General features: G+C 43.8%; 1 protein-coding gene across 5 annotated transcripts in view; it reads left to right on the top strand.

The window, feature by feature from the left end:
• The window catches only part of TRIM24 (tripartite motif containing 24), a 115,384-nt gene that overhangs the window by 29,907 nt on the left and 68,604 nt on the right, over window positions 1-16,873 (top strand). For all 5 annotated transcript variants that reach the window (XR_011387522.1, XM_051835646.2, XM_051835645.2 and 2 more), the window contains exon 2: window positions 11,899-12,017. Coding sequence is in view for 4 of the 5 variants with exons in the window: in XM_051835646.2 (XP_051691606.2) it covers window positions 11,899-12,017 (119 nt within the window). In the remaining variant the exon portion in view is untranslated. The remainder of the gene's footprint in view (window positions 1-11,898; window positions 12,018-16,873) is intronic.

Genomic DNA, 16,873 nt, shown 5'->3' with positions numbered 1-16,873 from the left:
GCCACCCATGTGAGAGACCTGGATGGAGTTCCTGGCCCAGCTTTGGCTATTGCAGCCAGTTGGGGAATGAACCAGTAGATGGAGAATTTCACTCTGTCACTTTCTTTGTCTTTCATTCTTTTTTTTTTTTTTTAAAGATTTATTTTATACATTTGAAAGGCAAAGTTACAGAAAAAGATCTTCCATCTGTTGGTTCACAACCCAAAAGGCTGCAATAGCTAGGGCTGGACCAGACCGAAGCCAGGAGCCAGTAACTTCTGAATTTCCTACCTGGCTGCAGGGGCCCACGCCCTAGGGCCATCTTCCACTGCTTTCCCAGGTGTATTGGCAGCAGGGAGCTGGATCAGACGTGGAGCAGCGCCCGTGTGGGGCGTCGGCATCTCAGGTGGCAGCCTGTTAACTGCTGCACTGCAAGACCAGGTACCTCTGCCTTCAAATCAAGAAATATGGGCTCTCTCTCTCTTTTTTTTTTTTTTTTTTTTTTAAGAAATAGCCTCTATATTTATTACTTTGATACTTTTTTCTCTTTATAGGTCAGATTAGCTAGAGGTTTATTGATTTTTTTTTTGAGGGGGTCAAGAAATGGCTTTGGTTAATTGATTTCTTGTATTTTCTTTTTTCATTGACTTCTGGTCTTTGTTTCCTTCTTTGAGTTATTTTTTTTTTCTGGTTACTTGAGATGGAAGTTTAGTTTGAATCTTTTTTGAACGCATGGGTAATTTGGAAATAAATTGATTTCTAAGCATTTGGGGATTTTTCCAGTTCAATTACTAACTTCCAAATTGATTTTATTGTAGTTTTAGTTATTTTAAATTCATTTAAACATGTGTTATTGCTCAATGTATGTTATATCTTGCTTACCATCCCACTCACACTAAAAGAATGTACGTTCTGCTGATATTGGGTGTGTTTGAAATATCACTTGAATTGAGATGATTGATTTGTTCAAGACTCATATCCATACTGATTCAAAAAAACAATTATTTAAGTTTGTTTTCCTTTAAAATTGCAGGAGTTTTTTTTTTTTTTTTTTTTTTTTTTTTAAGAGTTATGTATTTGAAAGGCAGAGTTACAAAGAGATAGAGGCAGGGGGAGGGGGAGAGAATTTTCCATCTGCTGGTTCCCTCCCCAGATGGCCGCAATGGCCAGAGCTGCACCAATCCAGAGCCAGGAGTCAGGAGCTTCTTACAGGTCTCCCGTGTGGGTACAGGGGCCTAGAGTCTTGGTTCATCTCCCACTGCTTTCCCAGGCCACAGCAAGAGAGATGGATCGGGGGTGGAGCATTTGGGACTTGAACCCGTATGGGATGCCCACACTGCAGGTGGCAGCTTTACTCCCTACACCACAGTACCAGCCCCATTATGCGAGTTTTATGCATTTAATAAATACAGATTTAGGAACTTTCCACTTCACTCTCCCTCCCACCTGCACTCCAACCTTTCTTTTTCCTCCCTTTCCCATTCCCACTCTGAATTTTTACAAAGATTACTTTCAGTTTTCTGAACCCTGCACTATGTAAAGAGTTCAAAAAATGATATGAAGAAAAAACCACTCTTCCTCAACCGGAGAGACAAGGGCTGTAAAAAAATTATTGAATCTCAGTATGTCCATTTCACTCCAATATGTTATATTTTAGGTACCCTGTTAGTTACCCCAGATCAGGGAAAACATGATATGTGTCTTTGGTATGGGCTTATTTCACTAAGTATAATGGCTTCCAGTTGCATCATTTTGTTACAAAAAACAGGATTTCACTTTTTTTTTATAACTGAGTACTACTCCATAGTGTGTATATATACCATTGTTTTTTTTAAATATTTTATTTACTTGAGAGGCCGAGTTACAGACAGAGGGAGACACAGAAAGGTCTTCCATCCATTGGTTCACTCACCAGATGGCCTCAATGGCCATTGCTGGACTGAAACAAAGCCAGGAGCTTCTTCCAAGTCTCCCATGCAAGTACAGGGGCCCAAGCACTTTGTCCATCTTCTACTGCTTTCCCACACTGTAGCAGAGAACTGGATTGGAAGAGGATCGCAGCCAGAATACACACTGGCACCCATATGGGATGCCAGTGCTGCAGGCGGAGGCTAGCCCACTATACTACAGTGCCAGCCCTACCGTAATTTCTTTAGCCAGTCATCAGTAGACGGACATCTGGGTTGACTCCTTATCTTAACTATTGTGGCTTGAGCTGCAGTGAACATGGGGGTATAGATAAGTCTCTCATATGCTGATTTTTTTAGATTTGGGGTAAATTTCCAGGAATGGGGTTGCTGGGTCTTATGACAGGTGTGTATTTACAGTTCTCGGGTATTACCATACTGTCTTCCACGGTAGCTACACCAGTCTACATTCCCATGAACAGTGGGTTAGTGCCTTTCCCCACAGCATTTGTTGTTTGTTGATTCTTGTATGAGAGCCATCCTAACTGGCATGAGGTGTTCACTTCACTGTGGCTTTGATTTGCGTTTCCCTGATTACTAGTGATCCTGAGCATTTTTTCAAATGTGTATTGGCCATTTGAATTTCCTCTTTTGAAAAACAGGAAAAAAAGGACCTGATCAGGTCCTTTGCCCCTTTCTTAACTGGATTGTTTGTTTTGTTGTTGAATTTCTGAAGTTCTTGATAGATTCTGGATATTAAGCATTTATCAGTTGTGTAGTTTACAAATATTTTCTCATTCAGACGTTTGCTTCTCTACTTCGCTGAGTGTTTCTTTTGGAGTCAGAAGCTTCTTAGCTTGATGTAATTCCCCATTTGTCAGTTTTGGTTTTGATCGCCTGTGCTTCTGGTGTCTTTTCCAAGAACTCTGCCTGTGCCAGTGTCTTGCCGTTTTCCGCAATGTTCTCTAGTGATTTGGTGGTAACTGGTGGTAGATTGAGGTCTTTGATTTTTTTGAGTGGATGTTTTGGTAAGGTGTGAGATAGTGGTCTAGTTTCATCTAGTTGCATACTTCTGCACACAGCAGTCAGATTTTCTTGCACCAGTTGTTGACAAGACCATCCTTGTGCCAGTGATTGATTTCAGCTCCTTTGCCAAAGAGAAGCTTGGTTGTAGATGCGTGGATTGATTTCTGGAGTTCTAGTCTGTTCCATTTTTCTACATGTCTTTTTGTTTTGTTTTGTTTTTCTGGCCATGACCAGGGTGTTTTGATTATAACTGCCCTGTAGTATGTCTTAAAATCTGGTATTGTGATGCCTGCAGCATGGTTTTTGTTGTATAAGATTGCTTTAGCTTTTCAGGGTCTCTTGCCTTTCCACATGAACTTTAGCATCCTTTTGCTGAATCAGAGAAGATCGTCCTTGGTATTTTGATTGGGATCACAGTGAATCTGTAGGATGGACGTTTGAACCATTGCTTCTTCCAAACCATAAACATGGAAGACTTTTCTCCAGTTTTTTGTGTCTTCTGTTTCTTTAATGTTTTTGTAATTTTCATGATACAAATAGATCTTTGACCTCCTTGGTTAAATTTATTTCAAAGTATTTCATGGTTTTTTTGTAGCTATTGTGAATGGGATTGATCTTAGAAGTTCCTTCTCAGCCGTGGCCGTGTCTGTGTGTACGAAGGCTGTTGATTTTTGTGTGCTGATTTTGTATTCTGCCTGTTTACTGAACTCTGCTATGAGAGTCATGTCATGTGTAAATAGTGTGACTTCATCCTTTCCAGGTTTTTTTTTTTTTTTTTTTTTTTTTTTTTTTTGTTTTGTTTTTTGACAGAGTGGACAGTGAGAGAGAGAGAGAGAGAGAAAGGTCTTCCTTTTCCATTGGTTCACCCCACAATGGCCGCTGCGGCCGGCACGCCGATCTGAAGCCAGGAGCCAGGTGCTTTTCCTGGTCTCCCATGGGGTGCAGGGCCCAAGGACTTGGGCCATCCTCCACTGCCTTCCTACGCCACAGCAGAGAGCTGGACTGGAAGAGGGGCAATCGGGACAGAATCTGGTGCCCCAACGGGGACTAGAACCCAGGGTGCCTGCGCCGCAGGCGGATGATTAGCCTATTGAACCACGGCACTGGCCTATCTTTTCCAATTTATATCCCTTTGATTTCTTTTTCTTGCCTGATGTCTCCAGCTAAAACTTCCAGGGCATTATTCAATAGCAATGGTGAGAGTGAGCATCTTTTATTTTTTTTTAAAAGGATTTATTTATTTATTTGAAAGGCAGTGTTAGAGAGGCAGAGGCAGAGAGGGGGATGGAGGGAGGGAGAGAAGGAAGGAGGGAGCAGGTCTTCCATCTGCTTGTTCATTCCCCAGATGGCCTCAATGGCCAGAGCTGTGCCAATCTGAAGCCAGGAGCTGCTTCTGGGTCTTCCGTGTGGGTGCAAGGGCCCAAGGACTTCAGCCATCTTCTGCTTTCCCAGGCCATAGCAGAGAGCTGGATCAGAAATGGAGCAGCTGGGACTCAAACCAGCGCCCTTATGTTATGGGATGCCTGCACTGCAGGTGGCAGTGTTACCCACAGTGCCACAGTACTGGCTCCTCCTGGTTTAGGAATTAAGGTGAGTCAGGGAGGATACTTTCCCTTACAATTGTTTTGAATAACATTAGAAGAATTGGAATTAGTTCTTTAAATGTCAAGTTGGATTCAGCAGTGAAGTTGTCTGGTTCTGGGCTTTCCTTTGCTGGGAGAGTCTTTATTACTGATTCAGTCTCTACCTTGGTTATTTGTCTATTTGGATTTTCTGTGTCTTCATGACTCCATTTTGGTAGATTGTGCATGTCCAGGAATATACCCATTTCTTGTACTTCTCCAGTTTGTTGGCAGACAGCTCTTTATAGTGATTCCTGATGATTGCTTTTGTTTCTGAGGTGTCTGTGTTGTTACATCTCCTTTTGCATCTCTCCTCTCCAATATTACTGCTTTGGGTCTTTTTTTTTTTTTTTTTTTTTTTTGTGCTTAGTTGGGCCAGTGGTGTGTCAATGTTTATTTTTTCAAAAAAACCTAGCTCTTCATTTTACTGATATTTTGTATTTTGGGGGTTTCAACTATTATTTAAATTATTTCTTTCCTCCTACTAATTTGGGATTTGGTTTGTTATATTTTTAGGTCCTTGGCATGCATTGATAGCTCATTTATTTGGTACTTTTCCATTTTCTTATAGGCACCAATTGCTATAAACCTCTCTGCTAACACTGCTTTTGCTGTGTCCCATAACTTTTGATATGATGTATTGTCATCTTCATTCATTCTGGAAATTTTTTGACTTCTCTTGATTTCTTCTATCAGGAGCATGTGTTTCAGTCTCCATATGTTGCAAGAGTTCTAGAGATTCTTGAGTTGTTCGTTTCCAGTTTCATTTCCATTGTGGTCCGAGAAGAGGCATGGTGGGATTTCAATTTTTTTTTTTTTTAATTTGCTGGGACTTATTTTATGGCCTTGTGTATGGTTTATCCTAGCAAAAGTTCTATATACTAGAGATCAATGTGTATGCTGCAACTGTGGGGAGAAAAGTTCTGTAGATATCTGTTAGGTCCATTTGGTCCATAGTGTCACCAAGTTTTACTCTTTGATTTTTCTGTCTAATTGATCTGTGCATTGATGAAAGTGGATTGATTTGGCTTCTAAGTCTCCCTTTAGTGCTATTAACATTCTTTTAAATATGGGTGCATTTACATTTGTTATAGTAACATCTTCCTGTTGTTGATCTCTCAATCATTTATCAATCTTAATCATTTGTCAAGCTTATTGTTTGACTGTGTATCCATCTTTTTTTTTTTTTCTTTAACAACTCTATATATTTAGAGTGGGTTTCTCTGAGATAGCATTTACTTGAGTCTTGTTATACAATTGTGTCCTTAGTGACATTGTGCCCTTTTAGTTTGTGTAATTCCATTTTTTGGTGCTGGCACAAGAACAAAGTCACTTGACAACACATTTCTCAGGAGTATCCCTGTTGTTAAGTGATGCATGGTTATGTATGCTTGTTTAGCAAGCCATTGATAGAATTGACAGGACCATGGACAGAGCACTGGCATGCAGGATATAGGTCCTTTCCTTTTGGTGATCCATGTCATGGTCCTATCATTTAACCCACTTGTATGTGTGTTTTACTGCTTTATGCTCAGGTTTGGAAACTAAAACTTCAAAAAAGAGGATACTAAATTGCATTCATATCTCAAAACGCAAAAGCTTGCAACATCTGATTTTTTAAAAAACTTTTTAAAAGATTTATTTTACTTGAAAGACAGATTTACAGAGAGGTAGAGACAGAGAGAGGTCTTCCATCCACTGATTGGAAAGAGCCAGCGAGCGAGCGAGCAAGAGATGCCAGCCCTGTAGGAGACAGCTTTACCCACTATGCTGCAGTGCCAGCCCTCTTACAACTATTTAAATATGTTTTTATTTTAGCTAACATAGAAACTTAGATTCAGAAGAACATAAAACCTGAACGACTCTCCCTTTTTTGGGCAAAGATTTATTCTATTTGAAATGCGGAGTGACAGAGCAGGATAACTTGGATTATGTATGCTGGAAGGTGGATGAGGTGCAGGGCTTCACTGTAGGTGACATTTACAAACAGGTGTAAAGGAAGTTATGTGCTGCTTAAAGATTTTCAACCTAATTAGGTAACACAAAGAAATAACTGGCCTTTAAAAGTCAGAATGTCTATCCTTTAAAGAATTATTTTTCTTCAGTTATTCAGGTTTTATTGCTCTAATTTCTAGATACATTCTTTACCGATTTGTGTAAAGAAAGTGTGAATGTGCTTAGGCTTGGAAGAATAGCAATTATAATTTCCTCTAAGTTTATGGGTAAAAAGGTATTGTTAGGTTAGCATTTTGGGAGGTTTAATTCATGTAGGTCAAATTCACAAACATACAAAACACATTCTTCCTTAAATTATGACCAAATTTCATAATTTCAGTTAAAATGACATTTCAATTAAAATGACATCTATTAATAAGACATTTTCATAAATTTAGAAAATTATTATACGGTATGACTTCTAGGGTATATATAGGTATGGACTCTAGTGTTTGAGTTCAAATCTCAGCTCCACCAATATGTGACACTGTCAAATTGATCAGATGCTCTGGAAGCTCTATAAGAAAAGTTTGGGGCTGGCGCTGTGGCATAGTGGGTAAGGCCGCCACCTGCAATGCCAGCATCCCATGTGGACGCCGGTTCAGGTCCTGGCTGCTCCACTTCCGATCCAGCTCTTTGCTATGGCCTGGGAAGGCAGTATAAGATGGCCCAAGTCCTTGGGCCCCTGCACCCACATGGGAGACCCGAAAGAAGCTCCTGGCTCCAGTATGGCGCAGCTCCAGCCGTTGTGGCCATTTGGGGAGTGAACTAGCTCATGGAGGACCTCTCTCTGCCTTGCCTTCTTTCTCTGTGTAACTCTGACTTTCAAATAAATAAATACATCTTTATAAAAAAGTTTATTAGAGCAACGTATGTGTGGAATTGCGGGTCAAGATAAATGGATGATTTGGACAGATGTTGTAGCATAGTTTTTAAAATTTTTTTCCAACACACTGGCAGATTAGGGAAAGGTTTTATACATTTGTAAATCTAATAGGGAGATGGAGTTAGGAGCTTGTTTTGCACCATTCTTTTGTGTATCTTTAGGAATTAGCCACTCCATCCTGCTGAGCTTTCTGACAGTATTGTAAAGATTTTTGCTGGGGCCGGCCTTGTGGCTCACTTGGTTAATCCTCCACCTGCAGCATCGGCATCCCATATGGGCGCCGGGTTCTAGTCCCAGTTGCTCCTCTTCCAGTCCAGCTCTCTGCTGTGGCCCGGGAAGGCAGTGGAGGATGGCCCAGGTGCTTGGGCCCCTGTACCCGCATGGGAGACCAGGAGAAGCACCTGGCTCCTGGCTTCGGATTGGCATAGCTCTGGCCATAGCGGCCATTTGGGGGGTGAACCAATGGAAGGAAGACCTTTCTCTGTGTCTCTCACTGTCTAACTCTGTGAAATAAATTAAAAAATTTTTTTGCTAACACTTTGTGGCCAGCTAGTAGGACACCCAGCAGTCGCGTCCTGAGAGAGAGAGAGAGAGAGAAAGGGAGAGGGAGAGGGAGAGAGGAGACATGTAACCTACAGTATTCCTAGGGAGATCCAGAGGGTCTGGGTAACATTCGCTACAAAGGAAAGCCCACATCACTCTCTGGATTAGGGAAATCCAGAAGGAGTGCTTGTTTTCCTTAAGGGGAATTTACTCACCTGTTGCTTTCTCCGTGCAGACAGGGAATGCCTCCACTTGGCCTGTGAAGGTAGTTGTTCAGGGATACCTGAAGGTACTTGCATCCTGATCTGAGGGGCATTTGAATTAAACCCATCTGCCTCTCTTCTCTTGGGGTTATATCCCTCTGTGTTGGATTTGTTTTGTCAATGAAGGTAAAAGAGGATGGTTGTTGGAATTATCACAGGCACACATTTGCAGGAGAGGATCTATGCTCTATGGTCTTTCTGACTCAATGGACTAGTTTCCACTTGGTATCTCCCATGATGGCTCATTGTGGAGGTGTTTAATAAGCTTCACTGGTTTGTGCTGGGATAAGAACCTTATTGTTTTATGATGAACCGTCTGGTATCCTGCGCTCCAAATCCCAGTCTTAACGGCTGCCTCATATTCTTGTTAGACATACCAGGCACGGCCAGGAAGCTTGGAAGGAAGGCTCTATCATTAGGGCTAGTGACTTGTGAGACATCTGTTGATTGTTTGTCTGCCTAATTGTTTCCCTGCTTCCCAATGGCCCCATCCTTTAGGTGGCACTCACAGTGAATGACCACCTCTAAAATTAGGTCCTCATTCTTAACGAAGTGTTGACCATTAACAGTTGCCTTTCCTTCCATAGAGTGGTATGGGCATGTCTTATCTGAAGTTTTTGTAAATATTGATGGCTTTACTTCTCCCAGTTGCAAAGCCTGAGTCAGGGCAACCATTTCTGCCTTTTGGGCTGGGGTTTGGGGTGGGAGTGTCACCACCTCTCTGCAGGCAAACTCACCCTAGCATAGCCTGCCCTCCATCAGTGTGCCACTCAGCATCCAGGCTCTCAAGGGGCTCCTCCCAGCGATCAGGCCTGCTGGGGTGGGTTTGTTCTGTAGTCATCTGTGGCTGGGAGGAGAGTGGCCAGTTCTGACCTTTAATGTTGTATCTAGGAGTGTCTAACACAAAGTCTTGGTATTTAGTTAGTCTTCCTCCTGTTAGCTAATGAAGTCTTTTGATCTCTAAAACTGTGTGCACCTGATGGGGTGGTTGAACCTCTGTGGGTTGTCCCACCATGAGTGTAGAGGCCCATTTGACCAGTAAGGCAGTGGCAGCTACTGCTCTCAGGCAGCTGGGCCATCCTTGAGTCACAAAGAGTCTGTTTTTGAAACGTAGGCCAACAGTCTCTGGATAGGCCCTAAATTTTAGGCGTCCAGGGACTGGTTGTAATTAATCCACGTGACTGGGCAGCTGTCCGTTAGTACTGAACCTCCGGCTTCTGATCTGTCTACAGATAAAAGTGGGGAAGAAAGTGAAAGGACAGAAGCAGAGGTACTGGGTTTGAAAGGATCGGGACGAAAGACCTCAGAGATGCCTCTGTGGCTGTGCACCAGCTGCTCCGTGGTGGCTGTCAGGCGCTGTCCACTTGTTTGAATTCATGTGGCTTGGAGGTAAACTCCACCCTTGTGATTAGGGGGAGCTGGGGTTGGTGGACAGGAATGTGATCATGTCCTGGGAAGCAAGATCTTCTAATAAAAACATGCAGTCTGAGAGGAGTTTTCAGAAAGGATTAAAGCAAAGCCCAAAACTGCAGCTCCAGGAGTCAGAAGCTGGTGAAGCTGTGTAACCTGCTGGCCACCTGCTGGTGCTGATGAGTTCTGGGAACCTGCCCTTTCAGTCTGTCCCACCTGGATGTCCTGTAAGGCAGGAGGCTGTCATTTCAACACATCCCACACAGATTTTTTTTTTTAAGATTTATTTTATTTATTTGAAAGATCGTTACAGAGAGGTAGATCCAGAGGGAAAAGTTCCATTTCGTTGGTTCACTCCCCAAATGACTGCAGTGGTCGGAGCTGAGTTGATCCAAAGCCAGGAGCTTCTTCTGGGTCTCCCATGCAGGTGCAGGGGCCCAAGGACTTGGGCCATCTTCTACTGATTTCCCAGGCCATTGCAGAGAGCTGGATCGGAAGAGGAGCTACTGGGACTTGAACTGGCTCCCCTATGGGATGCCTGCACTGCAGGCTGGGGCTTTAACCTACTGTGCTGCAGCACCAGCCCCCCATACAGATCTTTTAAGATGGTTTAAAGTAAAAACAAAAACTGAGCAAGATGAGTTAACAGGGTGGCATAGAGGATAGAAAGAAAGATAGTTTGAGTGAGGAGAACTGAGATCCCAGGAAGGAAGGCACCACAGAGATGCTGAGGCAGAGGTTCAGCCATCTGCTCATTTCCTGCAAGAGGAGGATAGCCATCAGTCCATCCTGCACCCTCATCTTCCCCAAAGGGAAATAATCCCTCTGCAGATCCCTTCCTGGTTGCCAGGAATATGTTAACGCCAGGTTCTTTGGCTCACTTGCCAAAGTGAAATCCATGAGGCCAGTGTGAACTCAGTCTCTTGGGGATTGTTCTTGAACACAAGGCAGACAGGGTGGTGAAGAAGTTCCACCAGCTGCCTTTGCTACAGGAACTGATCAGGTGCTTTATGGGGCTGGGGAGGCGTGGCCGTTCCCGCTGCACAGGACACTTTGGTTTATGCTCAGCTCAGCTTCTCACAGCTGCCACCACCGGAAAGGCATCTCCTTCCCCATTCTACTGTCTGTTTCTGTGAGATCAGCCGTACGCTTCTACATAATGAGGGCATCCAGTGTTTGTCTCTGTACCTGGTTTATTTCAATTAAGTGTCCTCCAAGTATATCCCTGTTGGAAATGACAGTAGAATTTTCTGCTTTTCTTTAAGTTTTCTAATTAAAAAGATTTTAAATAATTTTTAAAGACAGAATGATATTCCATTGTGTATATATACCACAATGATTTTTTTTCCAGTGTATCTTTTTGTTTGTTGCTTGAATATGTTACAAATGAAATTGTGCTTTGGATTACATTGCGCTTGTTCTTGTGCATTTCACTGGTATCTGAGAGCTTTTTGTAAGTCTTGGTATAATGTACACTATCAAGTTTATCTTAGGTTTTTAATTCATTCATAATTATTTCTTGTTTTACTAAGTGCCAGGATAGAGTTCTTTTCTCAAAGGAATATTTATCTTTTTTTGTGGAGATTTTAAGCAAAATGAGTATGTCTGTTCTCTGCTTACAGAAATCCTGAGACAATAGGTCTAAAAAGAACCAGAGATTCTGGTTCTCCTATGTGGTTCATTCGTTCATTCGTTCGTTCGTTCGTTCTTTCTTTTTTTTTTTTTTTTTGACAAGCAGAGTGGACAGTGAGAGAGAGAGAGACAGAGAAAGGTCTTCCTTTTGCCGTTGGTTCACCCTCCAATGGCCGCTGCGGCCGGCGCACCGCACTAATCTGAAGGCAGGAGCCAGGTGCTTCTCCTGGTCCCCCATAGGGTGCAGGGCCCAAGGACTTGGGCCATCCTCCACTGCACTCCCGGGCCACAGCAGAGAGCTGGCCTGGAAGAGGGGCAACCAGGACTAGAACCTGGTGTGCCTTGCACCGCAAGGCAGAGGATTAGCCTGTTGAGCCACTGCGCCGGCTCCTATGTGGTTCTATACATCCTTGTTTGAAAACCACTGTTGGAAAAATGTAGTTTCTGGGGGAGAGGGCATGTAATTTAAAATGGAGGATTTATGCTCCATTTAATATATTTTGTGTGCACATAAACTGAGTTGCTTATTTAATGAGTAGACATTGTAAAGAGCCCAAGTTACAATTTGATGGATGCATTTGTTTAGTACTTAGCGTTTTGTATTAAAACTTAGGATGTGATTTTGTTTTTCCCAGTTGGAGTCATCCGATGCCCAGTTTGCAGCCAGGAATGTGCTGAGAGACATATCATAGACAATTTTTTCGTGAAGGACACTACTGAGGTCCCCAGCAGCACGGTCGAAAAGTCTAATCAGGTAAGTGAATGAAGCTGTACCTTTGCCGCCTCTTGATGAGGCATCTTAGACTGCTGGTGTCAGACATCAGACTGCTGTGTAATGGAATTATGTAGTATTCTACACAGTACATACATGGTAGTGACAGATACAACAGTGCCAGTATGGACATCTCTGATTGCATCTCCACCTTGCCTGTCCTCCACAGAGAACCATTATTCTGTATTTGACATTATTTCATTTCTTTATTTTTTGTGTGTTGACAATTAGATTCTTTTTTTTTTTTTAAAGATTGATTTTATTGATTTGAAAGAATTACAGAAGGAGGTAGAGACAGAAAAAGAGGTCTTCCATCCGCTGATTCTCTCCCCAGATAGCCGCAACAGCCAGAGCTGTGCTGATCCAAAGCCAGGAGCCAGGAGCTTCTTCTGGGTCTCCCACGTGGGTGCAGGGGCCCAAGGACTTGGGCCATCTTCTACTGCTTTCCCAGGCCATAGCAGAGAGCTGGATCAGAAGAGGAGCAGCCGGGACTTGCACTCAGGCCCATATGGGATGCCGGCGCTGCAGGCCAGGGCGTTAACCCGCTGCGCCACAGCGCCGGCCCCTGGCAGTTACATTCTTCTGTTGACCTTCTTTTTCTCTCTTTTAGTGAAAAACTCTATAATGATACATATGAAAAGCAGCACGTCTTTGATACATAGGTTTCTACATTTTTACGAAAGTCTTCTTTTCCATATGGTGTATTACTCTGAAAAATCTCATTTGATAGCAGTGTCCAGGATGTTGAATTAATCAATTTCTTTTCTTTCCAACTTGGGCTATTCACACGTAGGACATGTCTGTTGGCTTCCTAAATCTAGATGTTGGGTCCTTGGAATGATCGGGAGAGTAATTCTACAGTGTGCACTGGATAGGGTGTATCGGTGTGCTTGTGGGTCATGACTCATCAATGCTTTCTCGAGGCAGCTCTTTTTTTTTTTTTTTTTTTTTTTTTTTAACAGGCAGAGTGGACAGTGAGAGAGAGAGACAGAGAGAAAGGTCTTCCTTTTGCCGTTGGTTCACCCTCCAATGGCCGCCGCGGCCGGCGCACTGCGCTGATCCGATGGCAGGAGCCAGGAGCCAGGTGCTTTTCCTGGTCTCCCATGGGGTGTAGGGCCCAAGCACCTGGGCCATCCTCCACTGCACTCCCTGGCCATAGCAGAGGGCTGGCCTGGAAGAGGGGCAACCGGGACAGAATCCGGCGCCCCGACCGGGACTAGAACCCGGTGTGCCTGCGCGGCTAGGCGGAGGATTAGCCTAGTGAGCCGCGGCGCCGGCCGAGGCAGCTCTTTTTAACTTGGAGCAGAAGATCTGGAGAGGAACTGAATCTGCCAAGGGGAAAGTGATTTTATTATTAGCTCTACTTATCAAGACATTTCTAATATGCATGGTTAATCTTTATACCTTTTTGTCTCATTTCCAACTTTGTATTTTTTGAAGGAACAGGAATGTAGCTTCACTTAAAATATTTTGAAAATTTATTTTTATTTGATAGCCAGTAAGGCAGAGAGAGAGGTTCTCCATCTGTGGGTTTACTACCCAAATGCCTGCAACAACCAGAACTGGGAAAGGCTAAAGCCAGGAACCTGGAACTGCTGTCATTCTCACATGGGTAGCAGGGACCCAAGTACTTGAGCCATCATTCCAGAGTGCACATTCACAGGAAGCCTGATTAAAAGCTGAGAAGCTTGGGCTTAAACCAGGCACTCTGATAGGGGTGCAGATGTGAGCAGTGACTTAACTGCGGCGCTGCACACCTGCCCCTAGCATTCATTGTAAATGGACATGGCCACTTCTACCTAAATACCTGTGTTTATTGTCTCAAAAGTATCCACAGGTCTTTCTAATTCAAACTTTAATCATAGACCAAAGCAGGACTTTCTGTGGAGGATGCAGTTTAATTGCTATGAAACTAAGGAACAGAAATGGTGTAGTGGCACCATGGGTGCTCATCACCATCAGATTGATTATAGACCTTGCAGAAGATGATGAAGCAAATTACTTTTATCAAAATATGAAAATCGACATTTCTAGTTCAATTTAGAATTCTGTCTACTCTTTGAGTTTATATTTATATCTCTTTCCCATGCTGGAAGTCTTGTTTTCTATTTTTTTTTTTTTTTTAATAAAGATTTGTTTATTTGTAAGAGTTGCAGAGAGAGAGAAAAAGAAGAGACAGATCATCTATCTGTTGATTCACTCTCGGCATAGCCACAATTGTCGGGACTGAGCTAGGCCAAAGCCAGGAGCCAGGAGCTCCATACAGGTCTCCCACTTGGGTGAAGGGGCCTACACACTTGGGCCATCTTCTGCTTTCCCAGATCATTAGCAGGGAGTTGGATCAGAAGTGGAGTGGCCAAGACAGGAACTGGTGCCCAAATGGGATGTCTGCAATGCAGTCGACAAATGTACCAGCTGCACCACAATGCTGGCCCTCTTGCTTCTTAAATAAATGACTCAGTGCTTTATTATGTCTCATGTATTATAGGGCATGTAAGTTTAATGTGGTCAGACAACACTTTCATTCTTTTTCTTTTTTTTTTAATTTATTTATTTTACTTGAAAGTCACAGTTACACAGAGAGAGGAGGAGAGGCAGAGAGAGAGAGAGAGAGGTCTTCCACCTGCTGGTTCACTCCCCAAATGGCTGCAATGGCCAGAGCTGCGCCGATCTGAAGCCAGGAGCTTCTTCTGGGTCTCCCACACAGGTGCAGGGGCCCAAGAATTTGGCCATCTTCTACTGCCTTCCCAGGCCATTGTACAGAGCTGGATCGGAAGTGGAGCAGCCAGGACTCAAACCAGCGCCCATATGGGATGCTGGCACTGCAGGCAGTGGCTTTACCTGGTGTGCCACAGCCCCGACACTTTCAATCTTAAAACTAAGAGTTGTTAACTAGATATAAAGTTTTCTCAAAAGATAGAAAGAAAATTCTTATGGTATCATAGCGGTAGCAATGTTAGGAGGTAGCGAAGAGAACAGAGGCAAAAGGTTGGAAGAGGTGGAGATGCAGCTTGGCTGGCGCTGAGATCTGCGCATTTAGCTGAGATACTGAGGCCTCTTGTACTGGTAGTGGTTTGCAATAAATCTGGTTCTGCAAGTATTGGGAAGACTATAAATAGAACTGTTGGCTCTAGGAAGGGGCTGCTGTTGCTGGGGTAAAACAATACTGGGGTGATGACAGAGGTTGCCGGGAGTAGGAGGCAGACAGGAATCTGTTCAGAAAGATCACATCCATGGTCCCGCGCTGTGCTGCAGTAGGCTACACCTTCGCCCATGGTGCTGGCATTCCAAATGGGTGCCAGTTCGTGTACCCGCTGTTCCTCTTCTGATCCAGCTCTCTTGGCCAGGGAAAGCAGTAGAAGATGACCCAAGTGCTTGGGCCCCTGCTCCTGCATGGGAGACCCAGAGGAAGCTCCTGGCTCCTGGCATTGGATGGATAGCCGTTGTGGCTATTTGAGGAGTGTACCAGTGGACAGAAGACCTTTCTCTCTGTCTATCCCTCTCTGTGTAACTCTGCCTCTCAAATAAATAAATAAAATCTTAAAAATGGAAAAAAAAGTCAAGTCCATTCTTTCTGAATTTGTTGTTTCCCTTTAGTACCACCATTGCTAGAAGCTAACAACAGCAACTTGTAAGTCATACAAGGATGCAAAAACAGTTTCAAGTCCATACGTAGGGTGTTTTTTTGTTTGTTTTTGTTTTGTTTTGTTTTGTTTGGACAGGCAGAGTGGACAGAGAGAAAGGTCTTCCTTTGCCGTTGGTTCACTCTCCAATGGCTGCCACGGCCGGCGCACCACGCTGATCCAATGGCAGGAGCCAGGTACTTCTCCTGGTCTCCCACAGGATGCAGAGCCCAAGCACTTGGGCCATCTTCCACTGCACTCCTGGGCCATAGCAGAGAGCTGGCCTGGAAGAGGGGCAACTGGGACAGAATCCGGCGCCCCGACCGGGACTAGAACCCGGTGTGCCGGCGCCGCAGGCGGAGGATTAGCCTAGTGAGCCGTGGTGCTGGCTTACGTAGGTTTTTCATTGTACATGAATTCCATGAACTTTTGGAAGACCTTGCATACATGGGCATGCAGAATAACAGAAAGTAAGGAAGATTCGAGTTAGAGCTGAGAGAGTTGTATCGTGTGTTTGTCAGAATGGAAAGCTACAAAGCATGGCTACATGTGAGCACTAGAGATAGTCAATCAAATCATCATGCGTTTGGTATTTTAGCCTCCGTCTTCTGGCTCACTCCCCAAATGCGTGCAGTAACCTGGGAGCTGAACTCGGTCCACGTTTCCCACAAGGATGCCAGCAGTGTAACTGCTTGCGGTATCACCCCTGCTTGCCAAGGTCCCAAGGTTTTGTATTGGCATCCTGCCACTTCAGTAAACCATTAGACCAAACATCCACTACCATAATGTTTTAAATTTGCTTGAAAAGCATAACTTTTGTATTTGTGGTTAAGCCATCCATTTGGTAGGCAGTATTGTTTCATTTTGTTTTTGTGTTTAGAGATTTTTAAGTTTTTACAACTACATAGAAAACATTCATATAGTACCCAAGTGAAATCTATAGAATAAGGTACGTTCACAGAATTTCTGTCCCTTACAGCGTCACTTGCCTCTCTAAAAATGTGCTGCCTAATCTGTTTTCTACACTGCAGCAATAGTGATACTGAAATCCAAACGTGCCTTGCCATAGGTTGCTTCAGACAGAGACCACTTGTGACCCTCCCTCATCTGGACCCTGCTCGCTGTCCCCCAGCGCCCTCTCTCGCCCCTCACCTCTCGCTTCAGTTGTACTTGATTTCTTCCAGAGTTCTGGGCCTGTCCTGTCCTCTTGTGGCC

This window comes from Oryctolagus cuniculus, chromosome 3 (assembly GCF_964237555.1).
Source record: "Oryctolagus cuniculus chromosome 3, mOryCun1.1, whole genome shotgun sequence".
NCBI lineage: Eukaryota > Metazoa > Chordata > Mammalia > Lagomorpha > Leporidae > Oryctolagus > Oryctolagus cuniculus.
The sequence above is the reverse complement of the archived record's forward strand: the minus strand, read 5'-3'. Positions and strand labels throughout refer to the sequence as shown.